Source organism: Eleutherodactylus coqui, chromosome 12 (genome assembly GCF_035609145.1).
Source record: "Eleutherodactylus coqui strain aEleCoq1 chromosome 12, aEleCoq1.hap1, whole genome shotgun sequence".
NCBI classification, from domain to species: Eukaryota; Metazoa; Chordata; class Amphibia; order Anura; family Eleutherodactylidae; genus Eleutherodactylus; species Eleutherodactylus coqui.
Window position 1 is genome coordinate 130,123,702 of NC_089848.1, and position 17,192 is coordinate 130,140,893.

General features: G+C 45.9%; 1 protein-coding gene across 7 annotated transcripts in view; it reads left to right on the top strand.

Annotated features, from left to right (window-relative positions):
* KIAA1217 (KIAA1217 ortholog) overlaps nt 1–17,192 on the top strand; it is a 392,222-nt gene that overhangs the window by 196,559 nt on the left and 178,471 nt on the right. For all 7 annotated transcript variants that reach the window (XM_066585321.1, XM_066585329.1, XM_066585323.1 and 4 more), the window contains one exon: nt 11,506–11,701. In XM_066585321.1, the coding sequence (XP_066441418.1) occupies nt 11,506–11,701 (196 nt within the window). The remainder of the gene's footprint in view (nt 1–11,505; nt 11,702–17,192) is intronic.

A 17,192-nucleotide genomic window follows, 5' to 3' on the forward strand; every position in this document is an offset into this window, starting at 1 on the left:
AAGGCAGCATTCCTTCAAGCCAAAGTCAGACTCTTTATACAAGCCTTGTAACAATGACTGGGAATTAAAAGAAAAAGCCAGACTCCATGCACAGACAGCTGTTTCAGGGTATTTGCCCTTCATCAGTGTCCAGTAGGAGTCTGGCTTTTCTAGTGAGAGGCCTGGGATGGGGGTCAGAAACACTATCTTTTCTCCTTAGGGAGAGCACCTAGACGGTGAGTAAGGAAACTCAAATGGCCATGCACGCTCCTCTGGGTAATATGCTTTTTAATTCCCGGTAATTGTTACAAGGCTTGTATAAAGAGTCTGACTTTGGCTTGAAGGAATGCTCCCTTCCAATAGGTGGCACTGTAGAGGTTTTATTTCATCTCCCATATCTCCATATTACCCAGAGGAGCGTGCATGGCCATTTGAGTCTTCTCACTCACCGTCTAGGTGCTCTCCCTAAGCAGAAAACATAGCGTTTCTGACCCCCTGGAAAATACAGCTCGTAGGTAGGAAAATCCAAAAATGATTTAAGGGTTTGAAGAGTTTTTTCTAAAATACACAACCCTTGCGGGGTGCGGTGCGCAGTGCTATCAGCTGCTCACCCCAAGTCTCACTCATCACTGGCAGGAAGCCATGGCCAGTCTGACATTCCCTCAGCAGTGGCCAGAAGGACCATCAGAGCCAGAGCCCCTCATACTGAGCAGTTCTCCATGTTAGGACATAGAGGGGCGCCAAGCGGGCGCCCGCACTCATGTATCCTAGTAGGGCATGTGAATGGGATGCCATCTTGGCACAGGAAGTGGCAAGGCTTTTGGTTGATATTTCTTAAAGGTTTGTCCTTACGGCCAATGTCACATGAACGGATTTGTGCGGCATTTCACGCTTGCAAAAATTCTGCGCACAATACGCAGTGAATAGAACCCATTGGGTGCGTGCAAATGTGCTTGTATCCGTGTAACGCCGGCCTAAGACTACAACTCCAATAAGAATGGCATCTCTCATGTGGCTGACCCCCCCCCCCCCCCCGCCCGCCCTCCTGCGCCGCTGGCATTCTTTTGGAAAGGAGAAATAAGGAGATAATTCAGTCTCAGCATTTATTTTCTTCCACGCTGGCATTAAGCGGCGTGTAGTGAAAGGTCACATTGCTCTTCCCAATGAACCTCGTGTCTTAGGCTTGAAAGAAGTGATATGCTTGGCATGTAGCGCATGAGGAGTGACGGTCCGGCCGGGGGCTTCTGGCATGTACCGGGGGCTTCTGGCATGTAGTGCATGAGGAGTGACGGTCCGGCCGGGGGCTTCTGGCATGTAGCGCATGAGGAGTGACGGTCCGGCCGGGGGCTTCTGGCATGTACCGGGGCTTCTGGCATGTACCGGGGGCTTCTGGCATGTAGTGCATGAGGAGTGACGGTCCGGCCGGGGGCTTCTGGCATGTACCGGGGGCTTCTGCTATGTGGATTCTGCACTTTGGTGGAGTGAAGCTACATATAAGATGGATTATTATCACCATCCTATTACAAGACGGGGTTGGACTCGTCCACCCAGGAGGCTTTATTACTGCGGCGTGCAGACGGCTGGTCGATTAGAGGTAAGTCAGCGAAATTATGGAGTTAGTCAATTTTGGCCAGCCAGCAATTTGGATTCTTTTTTTTGGTAGAATCGCCCTCCTTGACACCAAATCTAGATGACCAAGTGCAAACAAGCAGTTCGAAAAATGCACTGGCACACATTTACGGAGTGCAGCCACCAGCCAACGCTTGCAGGTTTCACCAGTAGATACCCGTCTGCCCCGCGGGTATTCTGAATGTCTGACTGTTAAAGGGATTTTCCAGCTCTTAACCCCTTCATGCCACATGATGTACATGTATGTCATGGGAGGCAGGAGGTTAATGTGAAATACCGTATATTTATGGTATGTACATGAAGTTGCACATTCTGCCGTGAGAGCCGGCTGTGATTGACATCCAGAATCCTGTTCCAACAGCAGGGATTGATGAGAACACCGATCCCCGCTATTAACACCTTACGTGCCACGATCAGTCTTGGTTGTGGCATGTAGGAGGAAGACAAAGGGAGGACACCTCCTTCTGCGACGTCATCGGGCCTCTGCCATGAAATCGTAGAGGGCCAATGGGTTGCCATTGCTAGTTTTGCTCATCTTGATTGGCTGGGCCATAAAATTTCCCTGATTTTAGCTAAATCAAATCGGATAAGCCCCAACCGCTTTTGGCAAACACTTTCGGAAAACTGAATTTCCCATAATGCCCGCTGCAGAGGTCAGGGCACCTTGCTGATGTCACAAAATGTGTCCCCCATTTTGCATATGAGCAGCAGTTTCATTGGATGCCTGCATCACATGACCTGGCCATATATAACATAGGCACAGTGTAACCAGCAGCTATTTTCAGTTAAGTACAAGATAGAGAACTGCATAATGTTTATATGCCTGTATAGCACATGGTCTGTTGTTAGGGACAGATATTCTGCAGAGGATATATTGCTGCTGGTGTGAAAGCTTGTATACCAACTGAGAACGTAAACGGGTTCTCCATGCCTATATGAGCAGTGGTCTGCACATTGGGAGAGGGGATAGTTCTGCTGCTGTAAACATATATAGCAGAAAAGCAGACAGACAAAATACACTTTGACGTTGGGAATCTTGCAGTTCTCTGCTTGCGGCCTCAGACATAGTTTAAAGTCACCAGTCCGGCCACTACAAATTTTTTACAGCTAGCAATGGGGTTTAGGGAATTCAATTACGATTACTATTGCACCAAACAGGGACAGAGCGCAAGGGTACAAGCAGTACTCTGTGCCCTTATGTGATGTCACCCAAGGAAGTCGGTCACAATTTGGTGCTCGCACCAGGGGACTTGGCCTAGACTTTACCAATTCATGAAATCGGCCCAATCCAATAGATGACTAATCTTCAATAGCTGATCGTCGGGGATCTCCCGCCTGGGACCCTGACCAATCAGCTGTTTGCCAAGCTGCTGTCACTGTGTGCGGAACAGGAATCAGACAGCTCGGTACATTGTGCAGTGGCCCAGTATGGTATGATAGGCACAGTTCCCACTGAAGTGAATGGGAGCTGTGCCTGCTATATCACACTGCACAATGTACCGAGCTGTCTTCTTCCTACTCCATACAAGGCACTGGCATAACTATAGGGAATGCAGGGGATGCGGTTGCACCCGGGCCCAGGAACCTTTGGGGGCCCGTAATGCCTCTCCTCTCCATAAAGGGAGCCCAGTACTATGAATAAAGCATTACAGTTGGGGGCCCTGGTACAGGTTTTGCATTGGGGCCCAGGAGCATCAAGTTACACCTCTGTAAGGGGTTAAGAGGAGTCTGGGGGCCCCAAGATAAACTTTTGCACCCAGGCCCATGAGCCTTAAAGGGGTTGTCTCGCGGCAGCAAGTGGGGTTATACACTTCTGTATGGCCATATTAATGCACTTTGTAATGTACATCGTGCATTAAATATGAGCCATACAGAAGTTATTCACTTACCTGCTCCGTTGCTAGCGTCCTCGTCGCCATGGATCCGTCTAATTCTGATGCCTTCTTGCTTTTTTAGACGCGCTTGCGCTGTGTGGTCTTCTCCCCTTCTGCTCGGTCCAGGCATGAGCGGCGTTCTGGCTCCGCCCCCTTCCACGCGTCATCGCGTAGCTCCGCCTCATCATGTGTGCCGATTCCAGCCAATCAGGAGGCTGGAATCGGCAATGGAACGCACAGAGCCCATGGTGCACCATGGGAGAAGACCTGCGGTGCACCATGAGAGAAAACCGCAGTGCATCCCTGGGAAAGGACCGGCGGCCATCTTGGGAAAAGATTTTTTAAAGTCCTTATTTCGTCGGATTGGTGAGTAGCAAGCGGCTTAAAAACTGCTTTACTTTGCTATTTTATGCCAGGGGGGTGACGGGGAATGAGGTAAGGTAAAATTTTGAGGTTTGCCGTGAGACAACCCCTGTAAGCTGCACCCCTGATACACGGAGATAAGTTCTTGGCAACAGCTGATCAGCGAGCATTCTGGGTGACCGTTCATCAGCTGTTGATGGCCTACATAAGATAGGTCTTCAGTTATTAAGAGTTGGAAAACCCCTTGGATGGAGAAACTTTACTCTAATGTCTGCAGAAGGTTTTCTATCTACTGGACATTGCCAAGGTCAACAGACCTCCGAAGGAGAGTTGGAGGAGCGAAATTCTGTGCAACTTTGAACCAAGTTTTGTTTTGTAAGTAAGGAGGACGATGTGGTCATTGATGAGTATATTAAGGGGGTTGCTCCACAATAGAGAAGCATGCCCTGTCCATAAGATAATGATAGAGGTGTCGGGATCAGAAATAGCGCTCCTTCAGTGCTATGTGGAAATACTATAGTGAGATGAGGTAAATGAAAGGACTTACCCGGTACTTAGTGAGTTTCCCTCTGGTGGGATCACTCACTAGTACCTCCAATTCCGGGATAGCCTGTAGATATAGTTGATCAGTGAATCCTTCTTCCCAATCCTGTAAAGGAGAGCTGCTTGGATGTCAGGGGTCCCTAATGATAGGGAACCCAGTGTAGTTGAATCTTCAGAGCAAGCTTGAAAAAGGCCCCACCGAGGGCTGAAACGCGTTGCTATTAAACTCCACGTATTGGTGTAATCTATACACCCCATCTCCACTCCTTTATCCCGTGAAGCGCTAGACAGGATATTTTTGCCCTGTCCATAAGGTTAGGGATAAATGTCTGACTAGTGGGGGATCCAAACGCTATTACCCACTATGATTATGAGAGCAGGGGTTCTCTGTCCCCCTGTGTGAATTTAGTGGTGGCCAAGCATACGCGTTGCAGTTCGATTCCTGTGCATGCGCTCGGCCATCTCCAGCAGTCCCATAGAGATGAATTGAAGAGTGCACATGATAACCCGCCACTTCATTCACACATGGACATACCCTACCCCTCGGGCATTCTTCCATATTACAGGCGGATACATAAATGTGAAACCAACCTGAAGGCCCATTTAGACATAACGATATTGCTTAAACATCGGTCATACACATCCTTCGGGCGATAATCGTGTACATTTACACGGCGAGATGATCGCTCAAAATTCGCTCAAAAGGCAGTTTGAGTGAGAGTTCTGAGCATTCACTTTGCATCAGTGTGTAAATGGAGGCCCACGCTGTATGCAGAAGACAAGCGGACCGCTATCTTCTGCATACAGCTGTTGTATCGGAGCGCTCAGCTGGTATACAACTGAGCGCTCCAAGCGGGATATGCAGACGGCAAGCATGCTTGAGAAAGGTCACAATTGTGACCGAAACGTCGCAGGTTTTACCTTTGTTGGAGGAATAAAGATTGGAAAATTGTTTTGAAGACCCATCTGATGCTGCCCGGTCTTTGCTGCATATTTCTACTGATTAGTTGGTCGTGATCCTGACTAAGCTGGGCTGCTGCATCCACCCGCTCCTCACCTGCATTGCTTGCAGTGGAATGACTGGTCTGGAGTGAATCCATGTGAGTGCTGCTGCTGCTGCCTTTATTATTCACTTGCATCGTTCTCTTTAAGCTTTCTGAAAGACAACAATCAATGACTTGTTAACAAAAACTGCACAATGTTCGTGCGTGAAGACCCAACGATTCTCGCTCAAAAGATGGCTTTGAGCGATGTTTGAGTGGGAATCGTTGGGTCTAAATGGGCCGTAAGGTAGAGGGGAAATTTTAGTATCTCTCTTCTCTCCTAATGCTCAAAGGACCATGTTGGAATCTTATCTACAAAGATCTGCATACAAAGAGGGGCCAACAGCCACCATGTATCGGCTACGGATCAGTCATGCCAAGTGAGATGAAAAAAGGAATTGGGCTAAGCAACAGCACATGTGAAATATATATTGTCCTCTGATATATCTATACATAGTTATTAGAGCGCCCCCTTGTTACAGTCCTGGGTATAATAGATGATGGAAGAGATCTCTGTATTGTCCTGTGATATATCTATACATAGTTATTAGAGCGCCCCCTTGTTACAGTCCTGGGTATAATAGATGATGGAAGAGATCTCTGTATTGTCCTGTGATATATCTATACATAGTTATTAGAGCGCCCCCTTGTTACAGACCTGGGTATAATAGATGATGGGAGATCTCTGTACTGACCCCTGATATATCTATACATAGTTATTAGAGCGCCCCCTTGTTACAGACCTGGGTATAATAGATGATGGGAGATCTCTGTACTGACCCCTGATATATCTATACATAGTTATTAGAGCACCTCCTTGTTACAGTCCTGGGTATAAACAGATGATGGGAGAGATCTCTGTACTGACTCCTGATATATCTATACATAGTTATTAGAGCGGCCCCTTGTTACAGTCCTGGGTATAATAGATGATGGGAGAGATCTCTGTACTGACCCCTGATATATTTTACATAGTTATTAGAGCACCCCCTTGTTACAGTCCTGGGTATAATAGATGATGGGAGAGATCTCTGTACTGACCCCTGATATATCTATACATAGTTATTAGAGCGCCCCCTTGTTACAGTCCTGGGTATAATAGATGATGGGAGAGATCTCTGTACTGACCCCTGATATATCTATACATAGTTATTAGAGCACCCCCTTGTTACAGTCCTGGGTATAATAGATGATGGGAGAGATCTCTGTACTGACCCCTGATATATTATACATAGTTATTAGAGCGCCCCCTTGTTACAGTCCTGGGTATAATGGATGATGAGAGAGATCTCTGTACTGATCCCTGATATATTATACATAGTTATTAGAGCGCCCCCTTGTTACAGTCCTGGGTATAATAGATGATGGGAGAGATCTCTGTACTGACCCCTGATATATTATACATAGTTATTAGAGCGCCCCCTTGTTACAGTCCTGGGTATAACAGATGATGGGAGAGATCTCTGTACTGACCCCCTGATATATCTACACATAGTTATTAGAGCGCCTCCTTGTTACAGTCCTGGGTATAATAGATGACGGGAGAGATCTCTGTACTGACCCCTGATATATCTATACATAGTTATTAGAGCGCCCCCTTGTTACAGTCCTGGGTATAATAGATGATGGGAGAGATCTCTGTACTGACCCCTGATATATCTATACATAGTTATTAGAGCGCCTCCTTGTTACAGTCCTGGGTATAATAGATGATGGGAGAGATCTCTGTACTGACCCCTAATATATCTATACATAGTTATTAGAGCGCCCCCTTGTTACAGTCCTGGGTATAATAGATGATGAGCGAGATCTCTGTACTGACCCCTGATATATCTATACATAGTTATTAGAGCGCCCCCTTGTTACAGTCCTGGGTATAATAGATGATGGAAGAGATCTTTGTACTGACCCCTGATATATCTATACATAGTTATTAGAGCGCCCCCCTTGTTACAGTCCTGGGTATAATAGATGATGGGAGAGATCTCTGTACTGACCCCTGATATATCTATACATAGTTATTAGAGCGCCCCCTTGTTACAGTCCTGGGTATAATAGATGATAGGAGAGATCTCTGTACTGACCCCTGATATATCCATACATAGTTATTAGAGCGCCTCCTTGTTACTGTCCTGGGTATAATAGATGATGGGAGAGATCTCTGTACTGACCCCTGATATATCTATACATAGTTATTAGAGCGCCCCCTTGTTACAGTCCTGGGTATAATAGATGATGGGAGAAATCTCTGTACTGTCCCCTGATATATCTATACATAGTTATTAGAGCGCCCCCTTGTTACAGTCCTGGGTATAATAGATGATGGGAGAGATCTCTGTACTGACCCCTGATATATCTATACATAGTTATTAGAGCGCCCCCTTGTTACAGTCCGGGGTATAATAGATGATGGGAGAGATCTCTGTACTGACCCTGATATATTATACATAGTTATTAGAGCGCCCCCTTGTTACAGTCCTGGGTATAATAGATGATGGGAGAGATCTCTGTACTGACCCCTGATATATTATACATAGTTATTAGAGCGCCCCCTTGTTACAGTCCTGGGTATAATAGATGATGGAAGAGATCTCTGTACTGACCCCTGATATATCTATACATAGTTATTAGAGCGCCCCCTTGTTACAGTCCTGGGTATAATAGATGATAGGAGAGATCTCTGTACTGACCCCTGATATATCCATACATAGTTATTAGAGCGCCCCCTTGTTACTGTCCTGGGTATAATAGATGATGGGAGAGATCTCTGTACTGACCCCTGATATATCTATACATAGTTATTAGAGCGCCCCCTTGTTACAGTCCTGGGTATAATAGATGATGGGAGAAATCTCTGTACTGTCCCCTGATATATCTGCTTCCCTGCTTTTTTTTTTTTAGCAGTTTTCACACTTTCTTTTTGCTGTTTATTTCCCCCTTTACATCTTAATTGAGCCACTTTGGTTTCCTGCTACTCTTAACCCTTTAATCCCTGTAAGATATGAACTTCTCTCAGTAAGTATTTAGGATGTTTCTAACCATTTCCCATGTACTGTCTGTTCTCTGATTATTGGACGGTTTAGGGCGTCTCTGAGCTGATGGACCTTGGCCTGCCTAAAGTTTAGTACTTTTGTAGCTCCCCTATAAAACTCTGTCTGACAGATAAGAGGAAATGTATCCTATTATGACCCCTGATTTGTTGCTAACACAGACCCTCATGATGGCCCGACATGATGGATGTAATCATCTGGAGAGTCTAATACTGGGGATAGATGGGAGTAAAGTGCTACAACGTGTCACAAGGCGATAATTTAATAACGCGAGCTTGCCATTAAAAGATCAGTAAAGCGCGGCGGATGCCTGGGAGGAGAGCTGCGTACTTCATACGAGGTGTTTGTAGTAAACAATTTATATTGTACAATACAAGGAGGAAGCATATTGCTCGCTAAAAATACTGCAGCCAGCGCCGCTAATTGCCGAGCAAACGCATCCAAGTGATTCCACAGCGGGGTGCCAGATTATACCTAATATTGTAATAGCAGCATGTCACAGACATGACCTCCAGATGGTCGCTGCCGCGCGCTACTTATTCCTGTCATATAATTACAATTTAATAGCGATGACAGAAGCCGCCAATTGTTGGAAGGAGGCATATTCCGCTAATGAAAATGTAACTAATAAAATATAACGTATCCTCACAATCCCAGGGATACAAATAGCTTTAATAACATAATGCATCTGGTTAAACCGCGCGCCGGTAATAGCGGTAATTGTACCGAGACTTTTCTGTAGTGCCTGAATTCCCAGGATAATGCGCATCACTCCTGGTAGATACATATAATACATTAAAGGGTTGTCCAGGTTTAGGAAAATATGGCTGCTTTCTTCCAAGCACAGCGCCACCCTTGTCCGTGGGCTGTAATTGGTATTGCAGCTCAGCTCCCATTCACTTCAATGGAGTTGAGCTGCAATGCCACACACAACGCTATGGATAAGGGGGGCGCTGGACAAGCCCCTAAATGAAGAATTGCAATAGTGGCTGACCTTTTCTTTTGTCTTTTGCTTATGTCATGACACGTCCTTCTGTGCATAATGGAGGCAGATATTCTACTAGCAGCGATCTATTCCATTCTTCGATGGTATATACACTGAACGACCCCTTTATTACCCCCCATCTAGTAGCGTTGGACTCCTTTAGCCTTCAGTTCATCCTGGTGTAGATTCTACTCAGTGATGAAATCCTCCTGCAGGAATATCGGCCCCTGCGGACAGGAAGCTTCTTGTAGTTGCTGCAGATTAGATGGCGGTGCTCACATGTTCTGACCAGCTGACAGAAAGGGGTCAGCGATTCATGTTGCTTGCACCAAATTCTGACCTCCCATCAGCACGGAGCAACAGGAATCTGCATCCATCTGACCAGGAGATGTTTTCCCGCTGCTCAGTGATACAAGTTTTGTGCTCTTTTGCCCACTGGAGTCTCATCTTTCTCCTCTCACAATGGCGCTGGAACTGGTCGGCTGCTGTTATAGCCCATCTGTGTGGAGGATCGGCGAGTTGTGCGTTTGGACATGTTAGTTGGAGCATCAGTGTTACATTCAGCTGACTGTGCAGCGCCTGTTCAGCAAAATGATTCCTGACATCCTCCTCTGACCCCTTTCAGTGATGAGTTGTTTCTGTTCACCAGATTCCCTTAAGGCTGGGTTCACACGGGGCGTATTCCCATTGGAAATCTCGCGGTTTGGCCGCAGCAAAAACTGCGAGATTTCCGCCGGGAGAACCGCCACGGTTTAAGCCGTGGCGGCTTTGAAGTGGCCCGGCCGCTCGCTTTCCCGTTGCGGCCGGCGCTCCATAGAGGAGAGCGCGGCCGCGACAAAAATAAACAAAAAAGAAAAGTAAATAGACATGCTGCATCTTCTGAAACCGCGGCTGTGGCGGCTGCAGCCGCGGTTTCAGCCGAACTTACCGCAGCGGATTGGCCGTCCCGTGTGGACGAGATTTCTGAGAAATCTCGTCCTCATGGCTGGCTAATCCCGAGATTAGCGGCCACGGGCGGATTTGCCATGGCGGCAAAGCCGCGGCAAATCCGCCCTGTGTGAACCCAGCCTAAGGGATGTGAAAGATCCTATAGCCAAGATAGAAAGGAGGTTTATTTTAGGAGCTGCTTGACACCAACATACTTTTCAAGGGGTTATACAAAGTTAGACTTTTATCACCTATCAGTAGGAAAGGGGATAACTAGCTGATCAGTGGGGGGTCTCAACTCTGCAACCCCCAACAATCCCGAAAATGGAGCGCTCTGTACTTGACTATTTCAGTCAGCCCCATTGAAATGAATAGAGTGCCATCCAGTATGCATGACCATAGCTCCATTCAAGTCTCCTCTTCACTGCAGGAGGGAGAAGTGAAGGAGGGGGACACAGGCTGCCGTTCTCAGGATCAAAGTGGGTTTTAGGAGACCCACACCAATCAGTCTTCCTCGGTTCAACCCCTGCTACTATGATTTTTGAGCACTCGCCATTAGTAAACTTCTGTGTTACTAATTCATTTTCCCAGACTTATTGTAAATTAGGTCACCATCTTGATAGCTCTTCTCTGAACTTGCTTCAGTTTATCTATGTCTTTTTTTAAAGTGGGGTGCCCAGAACTGGACCCAGTATTCCAGATGAGGTCTGACTAAGGAAGAGTAGAGGGGGGTAATGACCTCACGTGATCTAGACTCTATGCTTCCCAGAATTGTGTTTGCCTTTTTGGCTGCTGCATCACATTGTTGACTCGTGTTCAGTCTATGATCTATTAGTACACCCAAGTCTTTCTTATATGTGCTGCTGCTTAGCCCAATTCCTCCCATATAGCAGAAGAACCATATAATCTCTATGTCCCCTATAGTCATACTGCTGTCTTTGCCCTTCTTTAACTGAGGAGAACAGATAACATCCATGTAATGTAAACTGTTATGTAAGGTGTGACAAAGACTAATATACAGGTGACACGTTCACACTTGGCTGTGATGATTGAACGATGCGATGGTCACATCAGGAACATTTTGTGTGATAGTATTTTTTTTTCTTTTATAGACAAAAAGTCCGAAGCTCTCGTCCAGCCCACAGCCGGGCACGGGGGAGCCGGCCGAGCATCTCGCCGAGGTGTCCTCTGTTTCCGACGAAGCCATGTTTGAAGGAGAATCGACAGCACCCTTTATCAGAGGTAGCCGGACAAGAGCCAGCCTGCCGGTTGTCAAATCGACAAATCAGACAAAAGAGAGGTCATTAGGTAACGGATTATTTAACATTTATGGATAATTGGATCGGATATTCTTTCAAAAGTTAAAATGTTGAAATAATTCTACAAGATGCCATAAATACAGTCTTACGTTTGGTCAGAAACATCTTAAAGGGGTTCACAAGGATAGGTCATCAATAGTTGATTGGTGGGGGTCTACCACTCAGGATGAGTGACGATCAGCTGATCGCTGGGCCTGCTGTCAGCGCTGGGAGCAGATCACTGCCTGGTTTGGTACTACAGACACAGCTGCCATTGAATTCAATGCAATACCAACTCAGACTGCTGCAATGTAAACAGTCCCGAGTGGCAGACCCCAACCAATCAACTATTGATGACCTATCCTGAGGTCAGGAATAGTAAAAGTCCTGGAGAACGCTTTTAAATGTGTTAATTTGATTATATTTGTGACAGCAAGGCCAATATAAGCCCCCTGTAGCTACCACTAGAGGGAGCTTAGGAGCCCAACACAACCTTTGGAGAAAAGATGTTCCAGAATTGATCTTTAGTTGCTAATACAGACTCGTCAGAAGAAATGACAGGTCCTCTTTAAACTACCCATGCACTTTTTAGATGACTTTTCAGAATAAGCTGCTTTGTGTTCATGGTGAATAAGACTATTCTGGTCGTTATTGGATGTATTGTCAATGTTTCCCCATCTGCAGGCTGATTTTCTAATTTCCACTTGTCCATGTGCTGGTGGGTGTAGACTAACTGCAATGATGACTCCGTACACTGTACACATCGGGGGGCAGAATCTAATCTTCTCGAACTCTCTGTAGCACACACTTCTAAGTAACAGCATCATGAAGGACATTATACAGCAGTACTGAGCAGTGTAGATGTGTTTCCAGTAGCTCTAACATAGTAAACACCCACTATTAGTTGCAGCAACATCTGTATGAGTCTCACTACCCCCTTTTCTGCCCTCCCTAGACATCTGTGATTACCATGAGAAAACAACTCAACTCCTTTCACACTTGTTGTTATCCGTCTTGGTGTCTCTGTTACTAGTAACAGACTACATGACAACAAGCAGTGGCCAGCAAACCAGAAAGCAGGGAGATCACTAGTGGCCAATACTTTAGAGATATTTTTCAGCACAAAAACATCATTTTAGGTAAATAATGCGCTCTGCACTTTTGCTGGTTATCACATTGCCTATCATGGTAACACAAGTTGTCTCAAAATGCGTCGGCCATTTAAGCGAAAAAAATAAGTAAGCCTTCAAATACAAATGATTGGATTGTTTGCACTGTATGCAGGCCGTCCTGAGCGATCAGCGATTCGTGACTACGAGGACGTATTTCTACATCACCGTATTCCGCAGATGACGCTTTCGGATGTGAAGGTCACCCGGCGGCTCCGCTGTGATGTGACGGACGGTGACTTCTGTCTTAGGTCCTAGATACTCATATGATCATTAGCTTTCTTCACATATTTCGGAGCGCAATTGTTTAATTCTCGATAATTAGCAACCTCTGAGCTGCCGGAACAGATTGTCTCAAAGTTACTTAAACAAGCAGCCGCTTTCCTGCAGTTTCTATGGGTTTTGTGCCTTTCATTATCCGCTGACCCGCTGTGACTGGCGAGGTGTGTGGGCATTCGTTTCATCGCGGTCATCAGATACTTTCCTGTACAATGCCGCTCTGAATCCACACTGGCGGTTTGAAAACATTATCTCAGGGACAAATTCCTCTCTTTTAAATCCTAAATTAGATTTCTGACGGCTTTCTGACATATTTAAGCCCTGCGGAGCTGCATTCCTTAACCCTTTGATTAGCAGCCACATGCGAGGCATGAGAACTAGCAAACACATTAGCTATAAATCTTTCGTACATTCCGGCTGCTTCTCACACAGGGGGGAATGTATCAAAGCAGAAATGGCAAAAAATTGCAACCTTTTCAGTTTTATGCACTTTTGAAGAAAGGAGAGCAGAAACTATACCTGAGATGAACTCCAACTCCTCGCTGGTGTAGAGGTCTTGTGTTTTGTGCGCCTCTTAGTACATTTGGTGCAGTTTCTTCCAGTGAGGTTGATATAAAGAACAGTATATGAAACGCTCCTAATAAAACCCCCACACTTTTTTTCTCTTAACACAGCACTTCTTGCACTTCTTGCACTTCTTGTACTTCTATTAGCTGTAGGTTAAGGGGGATTAAGAGACGCAGCAGGAGTACTGCAGTTTTTGGGCCCATGACTATTTTTGCACATTGCAGCACGGTCTGAGAAGGGCTTTTTTTTCTGGCATTTTCTCATAGAGTTCTCTATACGAAAAAAAATGCTAAAAAGCCGCGTGTTTACAAGCTAGGAAAAACCCCAAAAAACTAGTTGCGGTGGAAGAATGAAAGAGCTGTCCTATTGCAAGATGGGGCGCTGCTCCCCTCTTACTAAAGTGGTTAAGCCACTCTGACAGCGGCCACTTTGGTCACGTTAAGCTCTGCTCCCACCAGTATGCAATGCAGCTGGAAGGGGAACGCACGACCAACATGCCATTCAATCTCCTCCTGTGAACCCACAGTGAGAAACAGATGGGGACATGGGACCCCCTTTTTTCAGGATCAATTGGAGTCTCAGTGGTGAGACCCCCCACCTATCAGACTCTTATCACCTATCCTGTGTATAAGTGCTAAAAGTCAACTACCGTACTTCCCCTTTAATTGTGAATTGGGGGAGGGCTGTAATGCGGTGCACACTTTTTGTGAACAGTTCTTCCTGTCTATGTACCCAAGTAGAAGCAGGAGCATAACTAGGAGCTCTTGGGCCCCAATGCAAGATCTGTAAAGGGCCCCCCACCAACTATGTGTCATTTATAATACTGATGTCTTCTTATGTGATAGAGGGGCCTTTGGGCCCCCTAAGGCTCCAGAGCCCGGTAGTCACTGCTACCTCCGCACCCCCTAGAGCTACATTACCTCCACTTTACTGTCAGACAGGTTGGAAGAATTGTCTTATGCATCCTCTTACTGGGTGGATTCTAGGGATCGCTGCAATGCTCCAATTGTGTAACTTCTTTGGGCTTCTGTTTTCCATCTTTCTGTGTCACAAAAATAATGAAAATATTCAGCTTGGCTATAAAGTTGTCCAGCAGATGTCGCTCTACCTGTGGAGGTCGGGAAAAATGGGGTAGAAGGTCATTGGGTGTTACGAGCTGCAGCACTTTAAAATATTGTTTAGAGTTAGAAACATAAAGTATCAAAATACAAGCATAAAGTATCAGTGTAACATGTGAAACAACAACAAGGACTAAAAACCCAATAAATAGAGATGTTTTCTGCACCAAACAAGGTTCAGAGCGATATATCTGTTTTATCGCTGTTTGCCAACCCATTGCGATCTAATAAATACCGGGCTCTGCAAAGGGCACAGACGTGCTATGATATCTCTGTAGCATGAAGGGGCAGTGAAGGTGACGCTGGATACATCTGTACATGAATATTATACATTACTGGTATTATTATACCTCCCGATGCAGAAAATATCTCGGACTTTGGTGTTTCTAACTCGTATTAGGTAAGATTTGCTGCAACGCCGTATTCTATATCATCAGTGGTACACAGAAGTGAGGGCAAGATGGGATTTACAGACAAAGGGGATCTGTGGTTATGTGCAACCCCGGGGGTTGGGGGCACACAAAATTTTATCCCAAAATTGGAGGATCTTTTTAAAGGGGTTGTCCAGTGATCTAGAGATATGAACTGCTTTAAAATAATGAACTACCCTAAACTCACCCTATGAATGTCCCCAGCACCGTGGTCTCCAGCCGCTCTGGTACCCATCAGTCTCCGTTCTCATTCCGGCAGCTGATCACATGCCATCTAAGTAAATGACCATTGTGGCCAATGACTGGTCTCAGTGTCTGCACCGCTAGATAAGCAGGTGCCCCATGCCAATAATGAACTGAGGCTTTTTCTGACATTGTCCTTATTTTCTCTCCTCTTCCCCAGGACAAGCCCCGCTGCCTATTTCCCCCAATCCTTCCCATTCCTTGTAGAAGATAGCATTCCTCAGGATTGTTCCCTCCTGCCAATGCCCATAGGGACAGATCAGGGGTGCCCTCAGTGGCACTCATCGCAGCTACATAACACTATAATATCAAGTACTAAAACAACTAATGACATAAGACAACTCTATAGGTGCAAGATCCCACCAAGAATCACAAGTAGTATTTATTTCTATCTTAGTGGGGCTCCTTTGGCCCTAATGACATTGGATACACTCTGTTGTATACTTTCTCTGTGGGAGAACGTGCACACAGAGCCACCTGAAAAGAATCAAGCTGCGTTCGTCAACTTTGCACAATACTGGAACGGAGACCTCATGAGCATGAAGCACATCTTCCCGGACTCCTTGTTCCCTCGTCTTTGATCCCCATTGACTGTTGGCACAGCACACTCAGGCACAAGACATTCCCCAGGCGTCCTCCACACGCAGGCACCTCCATCTGACGTGATTCATCACTCCATAGAACGTTCTTCCATTGCTCAACTGTCCAATGACGATGCTCCTTGCACCATTGTAGACAGGCCGATGCATCTTCTTTGAGAGAAACCGCCAGACATTTGCAGGATGAATGGAGGGAAATACCAGCTAAAGCATATCAGACATTAGTAGAAAGTATGCCCTGGAGAGTATCCGATGTCATTAGGGCCAAAGCCACTGCAGTAAGTATTACCATATGGAAATAAAACCTAGCTGTGATTCTTGGTCAGGGGTCCAATTACATTTGTTACTATCAAACTGCAATATGTGTAAATGAAGCCATTACATTTTGGTGCTTTTTCGGGTTCTTCATCTCCGAGGCAGAGCTTCATATGCCTACTATAATTTATATACTGCTCCAACCCTACATCTTTATAGCATGCTGTCACACCGTTGCCTGAAGGCCCGGTAAATGGCGCTGAGGCGGCAGTCATCCGCACAGTCTGGAGACCGCAGACGATACAGATAAATATAAGAAATCAGAACATTCTTATAGAACCTCAGGCGCAGGCCGCATGCCTGACTGTAAAACTGTGAAGGAGAAAACAAATAAGTGGAAGATACCATAAATCATCGCTGAGGCTGAATGATGGGCATGCCATGTGCTTGTTAGGTGGGAAACTCTGCTCCCCCCAGGAATATACACCGCCGGCAGCCGGGTACACAGCCGGGCACAGGGGATGGGAACAATGTGGCACGGCCCGGGGTGCCGGGAGCGCTCCATCACCTTCACTCTAGCTTTTGGACTTGCTACAATTTATTAAACTTTTGTCATGCTTTCCTAGCCGATTACTGAGGCTCCGGTCCTGAACCACAACTACTTCCGCATCTTGTAATTACTCTCCAGTGAACCAGAACATCTAAGCTAACCGAAAGAAGAAAGTTCTTTAATGTTCTATTAAACAGGAAAACTTTCTTCCATCCTCATCATTGCAGATCTATCTATCTATCTATCTATCTATCTATCTATCTATCTATCTATCTATCTATCTATCTCAT